Below are 15948 nucleotides of genomic sequence, written 5' to 3' on the forward strand. Positions count from 1 at the left end.
GACATGGTTTAATGGAACTAAGTCAGCATGGCTTTACCCAAGGCAAGTCTTGCCTCACAAATATGCTTCACTTTTTTAAAGGGGTTAATAAACATGTAGATAAAGGTGAATCGGTAGATGTAACATATTTGGGTTTTCAGAAGGCATTTGACAAGGTTCCTCATGAAAGGCTTCTAAGAAAAGTAAAAAGTCATGAAATAGGTGGGGATGATCTTTCGCGGATTACAAACTGGTTGAAAGACAGGAAACAGAAAGTTGGATAAAATGGACAATTTTCTCAGTGGAGAGAGTGGGCAGTAGAGTGCCTCAGGGATCTATACTGGGACCCGTGCTTTTCAATATATTTATAAATGATCTGGAAAGGAATACGATGAGTGAGGTATTCAAATTTGCAGATGATACAAAATTATTCAGAGTAGTTAAATCCCAAGCAGATTGTGATAAATTGTAGGAGGACCTTGTGAGACTGGAAAATTGGGCAACTAAATGGCAGATGAAATTTAATGTGAATAAGTGCAAGGTGATATATATAAGGAAAAATAACCCATGCTGTAGTTACACGATGTTAGGTTCCATATTAGGAGCTATCACCCAGGAAAGAGATCTAGGCATCATAGTGGATAATAATTAAACTCATCAGCTCAGAGTGTTGTGGCAGTCAAAAAAGCAAACAGAATGTTAGGAATTATTAGGAAGGGAATGGTGAATATTATGGAAAATGTCATAATGCCTTTGTACCACTCCATGGTGAGACCGCACCTTGAATAATGTGTACAGTTCTGGTCACATCTTAAAAAATATATAGTTGCGATAGAGAAGGTACAGAGAAGGGCGACCAAAATGATAAAGAGGATGGAACAGCTCCCCTATTAGGAAAGACTAAAGAGGTTAGGGCTATTCAGCTTGGAGAAGAGATGGCTGAGGGGGGATATGACAGATGTATTGAAATTATGAGAGATATAAAAAGGTATGAATCTGTTATTTACTCTTTCAAATAATAGAAGGACTAGGGGGCACTCCATGAAGTTAGCATGTAGCACACTTAAAACTAATCTGAGAAAATTCTTTTTCATTCAAAGCACAATTAAAATCTGGAATTTGTTGCCAGGAGCTTCACTGCCTGCATAACTGTCTTCTGAAATAGATATTTTCTTAATATTGAGCATTGGCACTTCATAAGCTATTTTCTTTTGAATGGATGTATTTTTGTGGTTTCCTTTTAAAGCATGGAAAGCCTGATGCAGTAATATAAAGAAATCAGGACTATAGGTACCCATATCTTTTTCTGGAGCAAAGTGTGAAACAAAAAAGCCTTCAGGAGATAAACGCAATGGCTCCGAAGTTTGAGACACACTGTCTATCCAAATTCCCATTGCATCACTCATTGGAGGCAAAATGGCTGCCACGTCCCTAGCAACTGCTGAGCAACCAGTTTCAACAGTGTTGCTATGCAGGGAAACTGACGTCACTGAAGAATTTTTTAAAATGGGCTGTTTTAGAGGTAGCTTTGCACGAGTCAGAGAGGTAGATTTTGAAGGAACCCCTACTTTTGAGGATTACCTGATTGATCCATATTAAAATCAGCTTAGATGACTCAGGAAGTAGTATTAATTGCTACAGGAAGTTGACTTCTGATGAAGAAAAAGACAGGCAAATTGAGGTTGAGCTGCTTATGAAGTGAAGGAGCTAAGTAAGCTGTTTAAGTTATGCTCAAAAGTTACTAAGATGACAGAAATGTATGAGACAAACAATTGGCAGCTTTTGACTCCATTAACTGTCAGAACAAAGATGAGTAGAGAGTGGCTCGCTACTCTGCAGGAGATCTGATCCACAGGTATATGGCCAGGAGTTGTTAGTAACTCTACGCAGCAGCAGCACAAAGGCTGTTTTAGCTCAAAAAAGAAAAAAAGTGGCTATAAAATTAGGCTGAAATAGAAGAGTCTTTAGGTGTGTGCTGATCGGAGGCAGAGAAAACTGGCATGTAGGATTCTAATGACGTCACATATAGAGGTAAAGTAAAAACATAAAATAAAAAAGGGGATGGGGTGGGGGTGTGAACCAACTCTGCCTCCAAATGCCGGTTGAGAGGAATATAACCACACATAAGAACATAAGAAAATGCCATACTGGGTCAGACCAAGGGTCCATCAAGCCCAGCATCCTGTTTCCAACAGTGGCCAATCCAGGCCATTGTTGGAAACAATGGCCTAAGTCTATTCCATGTTACCATTGCTAATGGCAGTGGCTATTCTCTAAGTGAACTTAATAGCAGGTAATGGACTTCTCCTCCAAGAACTTATCCAATCCTTTTTTAAACACAGCTATACTAACTGCACTAACCACATCCTCTGGCAACAAATTCCAGAGTTTAATTGTGCGTTGAGTAAAAAAGAACTTTCTCCGATTAGTTTTAAATGTGCCCCATGCTAACTTCATGGAGTGCCCCCTAGTCTTTCTACTATCCGAAAGAGTAAATAACCGATTCACATCTACCCGTTCTAGACCTCTCATGATTTTAAACACCTCTATCATATTCCCCCTCAGTCGTCTCTTCTCCAAGCTGAAAAGTCCTAACCTCTTTAGTCTTTCCTCATAGGGGAGCTGTTCCATTCCCCTTATTTTGGTAGCCCTTCTCTGTACCTTCTCCATTGCAATTATATCTTTTTTGAGATGCGGCGACCAGAATTGTACACAGTATTCAAGGTGCGGTCTCACCATGGAGCGATACAGAGGCATTATGACATTTTCCATTTTATTCACCATTCCCTTTCTAATAATTCCCAACATTCTGTTTGCTTTTTTGACTGCCGCAGCACACTGCACCGATGATTTCAATGTGTTATCCACTATGACACCTAGATCTCTTCCTTGGGTTGTAGCACCTAATATGGAACCCAACATTGTGTAATTATAGCATTGTTACGCTTGGGCTCCGGTCAGGAGTCGTGAACACCACCCAGCAGGGTGGCTCCAGGTGGAGAGAGACAGGAAGCTAGAAACAGTGTCTGGTTCCAGGCTGGGTCAGGGCAGGCGGCAAGTAGCAGTGTCTGGGTTCAGGCTGGGTCAGGGCAGGCGGCAAGTAGCAGTGTCTGGGTCCAGGCTGGGTCAGGGCAGGCGGCAAGTAGCAATGTCTGGGTCCAGGCTGGGTCAGGGCAGGCGGCAAGTAGCAGTGTCTGGGTCCAGGCTGGGTCAGGGCAGGCGGCAGAGCAAGGCAGGTCAGAAGGCCCGTAGGCCACACACACACAGAAGGCCCGTAGGCCACACACACAGCAAGCAGGGCAAGGCAGGTCAGAAGGCCCGTAGGCCACACACACACAGAAGGCCCGTAGGCCACACACAGTAAGCAGGGCAAGGCAGGTCAGAAGGCCCGTAGGCCACACACACACAGAAGGCCCGTAGGCCACACACAGTAAGCAGGGCAAGGCAGGTCAGAAGGCCCGTAGGCCACACACACACACAGAAGGCCCGTAGGCCACACACAGTAAAAGCAGGGCAAGGCAGGTCAGAAGGCCCGTAGGCCACACACACACACACAGAAGGCCCGTAGGCCACACACACACAGAAGGCCCGTAGGCCACACACAATACGCAGGGCAAGGCAGGTCAGAAGGCCCATAGGCCACGCAAGGCAAGGCAAGGAATAAGGCCCGAAGGCCACGCAAGGCAAGGAATAAGGCCCAAAGGCCGCGCAAGGCAAGGCAAGGCAAGGGATAAGGCCCGAAGGCCGCGCAAGGCAAGGCAAGGCAAGGCAAGGAATAAGGCCCGAAGGCCGTGCAAGGCAAGGCAAGGCAAGGCAAGGAATAAGGCCCAAAGGCCGCGCAAGGCAAGGAATAAGGCCCGAAGGCCGCGCAAGGCAAGGGAAGGTCCAGGGACCAAATGCACAGCAAGCAAGGAAGGCTAGAGCAGGGAGCCCAGGCGAGCTCGATGCCGAAGCACTGAGGGAACTGTCAGGCAGGGTTATAAGGGACAGCCCAGAACATAGAGAGGAGAAGGGAGATGGACTGGGCCTGTCAGGAGATCCAGCTCTAGAGGACCCCTGGTGGTGAGGCGGTTGCACAGCAGCCATAGCCGTAACAAGCATGGGTTATTTTACCCTATATGCATCACCTTGCACTTATCCACATTAAATTTCATCTGCCATTTGGATGCCCAATTTTCCAGTCTCACAAGGTCTTCCTGCAATTTATCACAATCTGCTTGTGATTTAACTACTCTGAACAATTTTGTCTCATCTGCAAATTTGATTATCTCACTCGTCGTATTTCTTTCCAGATCATTTATAAATATATTGAAAAGTAAGGGTCCCAATACAGAACCCTGAGGCACTCCACTGTCCACTCCCTTCCACTGAGAAAACTGCCCGTTTAATCCTACTCTCTATTTCCTGTCTTTTAGCCAGTTTGCAATCCATGAAAGGACATCACCACCTATCCCATGACTTTTTACTTTTCCTAGAAGCCTCTCATAAGGAACTTTGTCAAACGCCTTCTGAAAATCCAAGTATATTATATCTACCGGTTCACCTTTATCCACATGTTTATTAACTCCTTCAAAAAAGTGAAGCAGATTTGTGAGGCAAGACTTGCCCTGGGTAAAGCCATGCTGACTTTGTTCCATTAAACCATGTCTTTCTATATGTTCTGTGATTTTGATGTTTAGAACACTTTCCACTATTTTTCCTGGCACTGAAGTCAGGCTAACCGGTCTGTAGTTTTCCGGATCGCCCTTGGAGCCCTTTTTAAATATTGGGGTTACATTTGCTATCCTCCAGTCTTCAGGTACAATGGATGATTTTAATGATAAGTTACAAATTTTTACTAATAGGTCTGAAATTTCATTTTTTAGTTCCTTCAGAACTCTGGGGTGTATACCATCCGGTCCAGGTGATTTACTACTCTTCAGTTTGTCAATCAGGCCTACCACATCTTCTAGGTTCACCGTGATTTGATTCAGTCCATCTGAATCATTGCCCATGAAAACCTTCTCCATTATGGGTACCTCCCCAACATCCTCTTCAGTAAACACCGAAGCAAAGAAATCATTTAATCTTTCCGCGATGGCCTTATCTTCTCTAAGTGCCCCTTTAACCCCTTGATCATCTAACGGTCCAACTGACTCCCTCACAGGCTTTCTGCTTCGGATATATTTAAAAAAGATTTTACTGTGAGTTTTTGCCTCTACTGCCAACTCCTTTTCAAATTCTCTCTTAGCCTGTCTTATCAATGTCTTACATTTAACTTGCCAATGTTTATGCTTTATCCTATTTTCTTCTGTTGGATCCTTCTTCCAATTTTTGAATGAAGATCTTTTAGCTAAAATAGCTTCTTTCACCTCCCCTTTTAACCATGCCAGTAAACGTTTTGCCTTCTTTCCACCTTTCTTAATGTGTGGAATACATCTGGACTGTGCTTCTAGAATGGTATTTTTTAACAATGACCACGCCTCTTGGACATCTTTTACTTTTGTAGCTGCTCCTTTCAGTTTTTTTCTAACAATTTTTCTCATTTTATCAAAGTTTCCCTTTTGAAAGTTTAGCACGAGAGCCTTGGATTTGCACACTGTTCCTTTTCCAGTCATTAAATCAAATTTGATTAATGGGCAGAAGGACAAGGAAACTCTCTTATATAAAGAGCTGTGAGATTTTAGTTCAAACAATTCCATTGTGTAAATTTCCCATAACCTTACAAAAAGACACAGAAACACTGACTAATGCTCTTCCTTGTAGAATATGAAATCTATGTGGTAGACATCTAAGGGAAATAGAGAAACTAAAAATGACATCCCTCCATAATGAAAATCACGATTGTCAGGATTACTTGTTCAGTCCGGCAAGCCACATAATCCGAGAGAGAGAGAGAGAGAGAGTGTGAGTGTGTGAGAGAGTGTGTGTGTGAGAGAGAGTGAGTGTGTGTGTTACTAATTAGGCTTTTTACTGGCATACAAATTATCTCTGTTCAGCAGATTTTCATCACATTATAAGTCTCATTGAGTCCTTAGACTTTTTTCCCCCCCATCATTCTGTGATTATAAAGGACATTCTCAGGGCTTATACAGAGGGGCTTTTATCTGCTCAAAATGTACAACTGAACTGGAAGCTGAAATATTTGGGGGTTTAAAGCCTCTCTCTGTAGATATGTGCCAGAATACAAAGTATAAATCAACTCCTTAAGGCTATGTAGCCTTACATCCATAGCAAAAGAAAACTGATGGCAATAGATCGCCCTAAACCCCACCCCCCCACCCAAATATTTTGAATTAACCGAAATTATCATAGATACTGTCAGCATATATTTTTTGCAACTATAGTAAATAATTATTTGCAGTTTCCATATTTAATTTAAAAAATGCAATACCTCATCTTCGCAAGTTTCAGACTTTTTCCCCTTTTTGTCATCCTCATCCTCATCATCTTCATCTGCCTGATCATCACTATCATCATCGTCGTCGTCGTCATAATCACTATCTCCTCCCTTTCGTCTCCGCTTGCGTCCAGGAGTTGGTGTACCCAATGAATGCTGTTCTTCTCCTACATCACCACCTACAGTGCTGTCTTTTTTGCCAGTTTTCTTAGCATGAATAATTCTAAGCCTTTAGGACAGAGTAGGTAAATGACCATAAAACCAAGAATTAATAAAAGCAAACTTTTCAAGACTGTTTGTATTATTAGAATATTAGACCATGTCAATTCTGTAGTTCCTAAACTCAACAACCCAAATAACAAATTGGTTTTATTACACATCATATATCTTGCTACAGTTATTTAAAAAATTTGGGTAAATTAGCAGAAAGTAAACAGAGCTAAAGTTTTAAAGTTGTTTAATGAAATACATGAACCCTCTTAAATACAAAATCTAAATGAGCACACTGTACAAATACTTGGAACCTCACAACCTGAAGTTTACTTCAGAAAAATGTTTACTTCAGAAAAATGTTGCACTTCTTTAAAAACTGGATAAATAATAAATGTTTATACTAGTTTTGAAGTATTTAGACCTTGCTTCCTTACTAAGGAAAATAGTTTCCTTTTTTATACCCCTCACCCCTCTATCGTTCAGCTTTTTTTTTTTCCTCGGGCTCTCGGTTAGAGCCCCTCTAAGTCTTGTTTGATAGTTGTCCACACCCCCCTCCCTGTTCAATGTACCTTCCGCCTGCTGTTACACTGTAAACCGATATGATGTGTATTTTAATGTCGGTATAGAAAAACAGTTAAATAAATAAATAAATAAATAAATAAATAATTTAGCGGCCTATGGACTAATGGGAATTAGTGTTAGCAAATGCACATGTTAGTGCACTTATTAACACCCATGTATGAAGCATGTTGACATGTTTATCTGCATGCTGGTTAATATTACTGCTGGTTTCCTAAAGGTATAAGCACATAAGAAATTGCCATACTGGGTCAGACCAAGGGTCTATCAAGCCCAGCATTCTGTTTCCAACAGTGGCCAATCCAGGCCATAAGAACCTGGCAAGTACCCAAAAACTAAGTATATTCCACGCTGATGCTACTAATAGCAGTGTCTATATTCTAAGTCAACTAGATTAATAGCAGGTAATGGACGTCTCCTCCAAGAACTTATCCAAATCTTTTTTAAACCCAGCTACACCAACATGCATGCAAATTCCTAAAAAGAATATATTATTTTAATGGATTCATTAAGTATCAGTGCTGGATGTTGGAGGCCCTACATTATACTTGGAAGGTTGAGAGGAAAGTGAGAAGGGCCATGGAGGCCCATTGTTCATGGGGGGGGGGAGGGGGCAGCAGTACATTTGGAGGGAATGATTTGGTGGGTTGCAGAAGCCGTGGAGATCCATTTTTCTTCTGGGAGAGGGGCCTCATAGACCCATACATTAATCTGGGGGCAAGTTTTTCCACACCAACTTCCTTTTCACATTGGGGCACAGAGAAGTCTAATATGCAGAGCACAACAGCATTACCATGGCTGCATTGTTTTTAATCCAGCCATTGTAATACAACTATATTCTGCATATCATTAATATTGATACATTGAATATTAAAGCCTAACACTAAAATTGTCAGGTAACTGATCATAGTAAATTTTGTTTCCAATTCAAACACAGAGAATAATGATTTTTATGAATAACTAATTGATTGAGTTAAAGTTTGCTTTTTTCATTATTCAGCCACAAAAGAAAAGATCAGACATTTAAAAGAATGGAAGAATAGCAGCCTCAAAGAAAATGCAACTTACTTGCGAAGTTTGCCTTCAACCATCCATTTATCTCTCCTTAAATTTGACATGTAATCAATGTTTTTATCAATTTCACTGTCAAAAGACAAAGTATAAAGGCTGAGTTAACAAACAAGTAAATATATCACTCAACATATACACATGGAAGAAATGTTTATATAGCAAAATTGCTTACCTTGTAATAGGTGTTATCCCAGGACAGCAGGATTTAGTCCTCACATATGGGTGACATCACCGACGGAACCCTATTCCGGAAATCTTTCTGTCAAAGTTTCTAGAAACTTTTGACCAGCATCCTGAGCCTACTGAGCATGCCATGATATTCCCTGCCACAGGGGTCTCCCTTCAGTCTCATTTGTAGCAATTAGCGTTAGCCAAAAATAAAATAATAAAACGTATCGGACCCAACTCCACGGGGTGGCGGGTGGGTTTCGTGAGGACTATATCCTGCTGTCCTGGGATAACACCTATTACAAGGTAAACAATTTTGCTTTATCCCAGGACAAGCAGGATGCTAGTCCTCACATATGGGTGATTAGCAAGCTACAGGCTGAGTCGTCTTTGTATTGGATCAACAGCGTACAACTTGTGCAACAGGCACAACAACTGGTGTACTGTTGGGAAAAATGAGGCAGCCTGAGATCATGAAAAGTTGAATGTGGAAGAAGTTGGGATCATACTGGAAACAAGTTCTTTAAGACAGATTGTCCATAGGCTGAATCTGGTCATCCCTTCCTTGTCGAGACAGTAGTGAGCCGCATAGGTGTGAAGGGAACTCCATGTTGCGGCCTTACATATTTCAGCTATTGGCACTGAACGGTAGTGTGCTACTGAGGTTGACATTGCTCTTACTGAGTCAGCCTTTACTCGCCCCTGGAGAGGAAGGCCTGCTTTCTCATAACAAAATTGTATACAATCTGCAAGCAATTAGATAGTTTGCTTGCCCACCACTTTTCCCGGTTTGTTTGGATTAAAAGAAACAAAGAGCTGGGTGGATTTTCTATGGGTCGTAGTGCGATCTAAGTAGTATGCGAGCACACGTTTACAGTCTAAGGTGTGTAAAGCCCTCTCCCCTTGGTGAGAGTGCGGTTTTGGGAAGAAAGTAGGCAAGATGATGGATTGATTCAAGTGGAATTCCGTAACTACCTTGGGAAGAAATTTTGGGTGTGTACAGAGTACCACTCGATCATGTAGGAATTTTGTGTAGGGTGAGTATGTGACAAGTGCTTGTAACTCACTAACCCTTCTCACAGATGTGATGGCTATTAAGAAAGTAGTCTTCCAAGTGAGAAATTTAACATCACAGGAATCCATGGGTTCAAAAGGAGAATGCATGAGCTTCGTTAAGACCACATTAAGGTCCCATTGTATGACCGGTGGTTGGTGTGGAGGTTTAAGTTGAATTAAACCTCTCATAAATCTATGAACAAGGGGTTGCACTGATATTGGTGCATCTCCGACAGTGTTGTGATAAGCTGAGATTGCACTTAAATGTACTCTTACAGATGAGGTCTGTAGACCAGAGTCTGAGAGGTGCCATAGGTAGTCTAATAAAGATGATGTAGTGAAGGAAAAAGGGTCAACACTGTTTTGAGTGCACCACGTGGTAAACAGTTTCCGTTTAGCACGATAGTTCTTTCGTGTGGAGGGTTTACGTGAAGCTACAAACACTTGAGACATTAGTTGAAAGATTGAGAGGTTGTAGAATCAAGCTTTCAACATCCATGCTGTGAGGGATAGGGATTGAAGGTTGGGATGATGCAATCTGCCCTGATCCTGAGTTATGCGAGTGGATGCTATGCCTAGGCGAATTGGATCTCTGATCGACAGGTCTACAAGTATGGGAAACCATACTTGTCGAGGCCAATACGGGGCTATTAGAATCATGGACCCTTTGTCCTGTTGTAGCTTCACTAGTGTTTTGGTTATTAGCGGTATCGGAGGATACGCGTACAGAAGGCCTGAATTCCAGTGGCGAGCAAAGGCGTCCCTGGGTAAGTGGTTTGTCTGCTTGAACAGGGAGCAATAATTGTCCACTTTGTAATTCATTTGTGAGGCAAAGAGGTCTACTGTTGGTTGGCCCCAACATTGAAAGATCTTGGTCACTACTACTGGATCCAGAGACCACTCGTGAGGTTGGAATTGACAACTGAGGCAATCCGCCACTACATTGTGAATGCCTGCTAGATAAGTGGCCCGTAGAAGCATTGAGTGTGTTAGGGCCCAGTCCCAAATTTGTGCTGCCTCTTGACAAAGGAGATATGAGTCCGTACCTCCCTGTTTGTTGATGTACCACATGGCTACTGTGTTGTCTGTCTGTATCAGAACAGTCTTGTGGGAAAGGCAGTCCTTGAACGCATGCAGGCATAACGTATAGCTCGAAGCTCTAGGAAGTTTATCTGAAATGTAGCTTCGAGTTTTGTCCAAGTACCTTGAGTCTGCAGGTGGCCAATGTGTGCTCCCAACCCTAAGGTGGATGCATCTGTAGTTAATGTCACTTGCGTAATTGGTTGTTGGAAAGGTAGGCCTGTGAGCAAGTTGTCCATGTTTGTCCACCATAGGAGCGAGGACTGTAGTTGCTGAGTTACTTGGATAAGACAGTAGTTGAATGGCTTGTATCCATTGGCTTTTGAGTGTCCATTGAGTGAGTCTCATGGCTAATCGGGCCATAGGAGTGATGTGAACTGTGGAGGCCATGTGACCCAAAAGAGTGAGACATTGGTGGGCTGTTATTTGCGTGCGTGCGCAGATAGAGCCTGCTAATGAGGCAAGTGTCCATGAACGGTCATTTGGAAGAAAAGCTTTTGCTGTTATGGTATTTAATTCTGCTCCGATGAATTGTAACAGGTGAGATGGTATGAATTGGGATTTTTGGTAGTTGATGAGGAATCCCAATGAATGGAGTAGAGTTATTGTGAGCTTGAGAGAGTTGAGAGCTCCTTGTTTTGTTTGGCTTGGCTTCTGATGAGCCAATCGTCCAGGTAAGGAAAAACGTGCACGCCTTCCTTGTGCAAGTGGGCAGCTGCCACTGCTAGGCACTTTGTGAATACTCGAGTTGCTGAGGCAAGGCTGAATGGTAGCACCCTGTATTGGAAATGTTGACGTCCCACTAGGAATCGCAGATACTTGCGATGAGGAGGGAATATTGGAATGTGAGCGTAAGCGTCCTGAAAATCCAGCAAACAGAGCCAATCTCCTTTTTGAAGTAGAGGTAGCATGGTGCCCAATGATACCATCCTGAATTTTTCTTTTTTCAGGAATTTGTTGAGATTCCGGAGATCTAATATGGGACGTAGGCCTCCTGCTTTCTTTGGAATGAGGAAATAACGGGAGTAGAATCCTCTGCCCTGCTGAGGCCGGGGAACAGGTTCCACAGCCCTGGCTCTCAGAAGGGTGGATAATTCTTTTTGTTAGAGTGTGGATTGGTTGTTTACTGTCCAAGATGAGGTAGGTGGAGTATCATTTGGTACAGTTAAAAAGTCCAGGTGGTACCCTTGAGATGTTATGGAGAGTACCCATTGATCCGTGGTGATGTATGACCAATTGTGTTGGAAAAACGTGATCCAACCTCCTACTGGCAAATTTGGGGTCGGATTTGCAAATAGGCTTCTGTTCTCTGGTACCGTTTTAAAATCCCAAAGTTGACCCTGTTTACGGAGGGGGTTGAGCCCTAGGTGCTCTTGGTTGCCTAGGCTTCGTCCTTTGAGGTGGCCTAGACGATCTTCCACGGGCAGGAGGTGGATAGTAACGCCTCGGCCTGTAGTATGGCCGTTTGATTCCTTCCTTAGGAGTCTTCTTGCTGATGTTTGAGACTTCTGAGGTGCCGAGGACAGTTGTCTCAATGCTTCTGAGTGCTCTTTGAGATGGGAAACCGCTTCCTTAACCTTATCCCCGAAGAGATTGTCTCCTACACAAGGGAGATCAGCTCATTTTTCTTGTATTTCTGGTCTCAGGTCAGAGGCCTTGAGCCAGGCCCATCCTCGAGCACTTATACCGGTGGGTGACAGTCTTGATGCAGTCTCAAAACTGTCGTAAGCTGCACGAACTTCGTGTTTGCCCGCTTCTAAGCCTTTGTGTATTATGGAACAGAAAGAATCTTGGACTTGCTGGGGGAGAGTTTCAGAGAGTTCTTGAATCTGTTTCCATAAGTTACGGTGATATTGCGTCATATATAATTGGTAGGACGCAGTTCTGGAAACTAACATGGTTTTTCTGCCTATGTTGTCCAAGAATCTATTGTCTTTACCTGGTGGATTAGAAGAATGAGGCTTTATTTGTTTGGATTTCTTTTGTGCTGACTCAACTACTACTGATTGATGAGGTAGTTGAGTCTTCTGGAAGCCTGGGATGTGTTGGACCAGATATGTGGCTTCAGTCCTTTTATTTACTGGTGGCATGGTGCAGGGATGCTCCCACAACCTGTGTTGCAAATCAACAAGGACTTTGTGAACTGGTATTGCTAACACCTCTTTAGGTGGGTCCATGAACTGCAACACTTCCAGCGTTTTTTGTCTGGTGTCCTCCTCAGATTCCAGCTGAAAGGGGATGGTGTCAGCCATATCTTTGACAAAATTCGAGAAGGACAGGTCCTCTGGAAGGGATTTTCTTTCCTCTGGAGGAGAGGGTTCTGAGAAGACTTCCTCTGAAGAGGTATCAGTATTAGGATCATCCCAGGAATCAGGTGTATGTGGTCGAAGAGGTGTAGATGGCATGGGTACCGTTGGCATCGACGGTTTTTCCATGGGTTTCGACAGAAACAATGGAGAAAACGGTGGACATGGATGTGGAATTTCCGATGGGCCTGGGTGTGGCTCCGGCATCGGAACTTCCTTTGCTATGTCCTCTTCTATTGGTGCTGGCATCGGTAATTCTGGAGATTTCACCTGAATGGCACCGATGAGAGTGTCCAGTTTTGCTAAAATCGGCGCAAAAAAAGGATACATCTGGCATCGGCATTGACGGAATCGACGATGGAGTCGGTACGGGCATCGGTGTGGGCATCGGTGATGGCAGTGGAACCGGTACCGGCGATGGCGCTGGCCTCGATGGCGGACTCGGTGCTGGCATCAGAGGCATATCGATGAGCGCATCCCTAACTGCCTGGCGGATGTAACCATCCAGTTCCACCCGCATAGCTGGTGAGACCAGAGCAGCTATGGGGGGAGGCAGCGAAGGCGATACTGGTACCTCCGCAGGGCCCTGTGGAGGTACGGTTCCCGGCACCGATATCGGTGGGGATCGCCGTGGGGTGGAAGGCCTCGGCATAGCATCGTCTCTCTGAGGTTTCTTCGGATCTGATTCGGGATCCGTTGATGAAGCACCGGGTATCTGATCGGTCTCAGGATCGTGAGGCCTCCGATGCAGATGCTTGTGCTCGATGCCTTTTTTGATGACCGATGTCAATTTTATTGATGACTTTGAAAGGGTTGATGACGGCCGATCCCCCGCTTCGTCCAGTCTTCGTTTTTTTGAGGACGACCTTCCGTATCGCTCCGGCGGGAGACAACTGCGTGGACGTCTATGTCGAAGGCATTAATTGGAGATGGAACAGATGCTCCAGTTTCTCCATCCTTAGTCTTCTGCCTTTCGGCGTCATCTCGGCACATCTTGGGCACATCGAGACATCGTGTCCCTCGCCGAGGCAGAGTACACACTCTAAGTGTGGGTCCATAATGGACATGGTACGGCAACAAATCGGGCATTTTATAAAACCCGTAGCCATTTTGAGAGTCGGACAGCTGTCGACGACTTTCAGGCTAGTATTAAACAGTTGCGGAACCGACAGAAAAAATGGAAATACTTACTGCGATGGTTAAAAAGGGAGACCCCTACGGTGTCGAAAGTTTTCCAGAGTTTTTATCAACTTTTTTGTATGGTGAAAATTCACCACACAGGACTCCTAGAACCGCGAGGCTAACAGCTTCGTGGAAAAAAGAAGACTGAAGGGAGATCCCTGTGGCAGGGAATATCATGGCATGCTGGGCATGCTCAGGATGCTGGTCAAAAGTTTCTTGAAACTTTGAAAGAAAATTTTCCGGAATAGGGCTCCGTTGGTGATGTCACACATATGTGAGGACTAGCATCCTGCTTGACCTAGGATAAAGTAGGTATAGGCCGCTTAGCTTAGTGGAGATTCAAGGGGGGCATTCAGAAAGCAAAAAGCCTGAAAGTACCAGACCCGGATGGCTATAATGCTGAGTTTTATAAAATTGTATTAGATTATGTTGCAGAGCCATTAAGTGTGGTATACCAAGCTCTACTGGAACAGGAATCATATCCAAAGGATGTCCATTTGACCCAAACTATGGTGATACCCAAGCCAAGAAAGGAGCCAACATTGCCAGTATCTTATCGCCCGAAATCTTTGTTAAATTTTATCCAAAAACATTTGGCAAAATTATGGCAGATAGACTGGTGTTAATATTACCTAATATTACTGGATTGGGATAGGCTGGATTTGCATTGACAAATAAGGTTATTGTTATCAGCTATGACACCTGAAAAACAGCAACATATCCCTTTTATGATAGATAGTTTCGATGCTGAAAAGGTGTTCGATAGAATAGAATGGCCTTATCTGTTTTGTCTTTTATCTCATATAGGTCTAATGAGGAGATTCCAACAAGCATTAATGCTGTTATTTAACAACCCACAGGTGGTAGCTGTTGCAAATTGGGTTCACTCACATATCTTTTCCATAAAGAGAGGCACTCGCCAAGCTTGCCTGCTATCACCGGCTTTATTCCTACTTTCCCTAGAACCTCTCCTGCATCTCATTCAACAGACAAATGATATAGTGGGTATGAAGATGGGTCCCCAGGATTTTAAATATGCAGCATTCACTGATGATATATTCATTTTTTTTTTTTTACTAATCCAGAATCTTCTTTACATATCCTGATGCACTCTTTTCAGATGTTCGGAGAATTTTCTGGATTAAAGCTGAACATAGATAAATCTGAGGCCTTCGCCCCACCGAGCTCCATTCAGGATCATTGGTCTGGTAGGTTTCCATTAAAGTGGGCATTAGGCCCAATTAAATATTTAGGAGTGCTGATATCCCCTGATTTGGATGCCCTATATAAACTCAATATCTCTCTGTTAGACCATACTAAGCGGATGCTGCAGGCTTGGGAAAATTTACCATTGTCCTTGGGAGGCAGAAAAATCTTTTCAAAATAGTGGTTTTCCCAAAATGGCTTTATGTTTTACAAAATCTTCCAATTGGCTAATTAAAAGGGATTTGAAAGCTTTGGACACCTTATTGATTTCTTTTTTTGGCAGGGAAAATGGGCACAAGTCCCACTGAAATGTTTAAAGACAACTGGATGGAGGGGGGAATGGGAGTCCCTGATTTGGAATCATATAATGTGGCTTGTTTGTTGCATATCATACGTGACTGGATGTACGATAAGTCTTTTTATGTTAATTTAGAAGGGGATTGGGCGGAAATGATCCTCTTGATCTGAAATATGTGCTTCATGCTCCATATAACAAATTACCCGATGGGTGGTCAAACTACATTGGGCTTTTTCCACTGAAGTGGGCTTGAGTTAAACTAGAGACACTTTTTAAGAGGCCACCTGTATGTTCACAATTTTACCGATTCAGGGGAATCTTGATTTTTCACCCGAAAACACGTCAGATTTTTAAAGATGGTGGAGAAAGGGTGTCACCATCATACCACTTATTATGGGTGGAGAGGACAAGATTCTGTCCTTCTTGGAATT

At 43.2% G+C, this 15948-nt stretch overlaps 1 protein-coding gene and 1 long non-coding RNA gene across 17 annotated transcripts in view; one reads left to right on the plus strand and one right to left on the minus strand.

Annotated features, from left to right (window-relative positions):
* The window catches only part of BAZ2B (bromodomain adjacent to zinc finger domain 2B), a 1147511-nt gene that overhangs the window by 179157 nt on the left and 952406 nt on the right, over positions 1–15948 (minus strand). For all 16 annotated transcript variants that reach the window (XM_029605562.1, XM_029605561.1, XM_029605560.1 and 13 more), the window contains 2 exons: positions 8219–8293; positions 6353–6587 (listed from right to left, as the gene is read on the minus strand). In XM_029605562.1, the coding sequence (XP_029461422.1) occupies positions 6353–6587; positions 8219–8293 (310 nt within the window). The remainder of the gene's footprint in view (positions 1–6352; positions 6588–8218; positions 8294–15948) is intronic.
* LOC115093596 overlaps positions 1–15948 on the plus strand; it is a 105678-nt gene that overhangs the window by 73545 nt on the left and 16185 nt on the right. The gene's annotated exons all lie outside the window — the stretch shown is intronic.

This window comes from Rhinatrema bivittatum, chromosome 6 (assembly GCF_901001135.1).
Source record: "Rhinatrema bivittatum chromosome 6, aRhiBiv1.1, whole genome shotgun sequence".
NCBI classification, from domain to species: Eukaryota; Metazoa; Chordata; class Amphibia; order Gymnophiona; family Rhinatrematidae; genus Rhinatrema; species Rhinatrema bivittatum.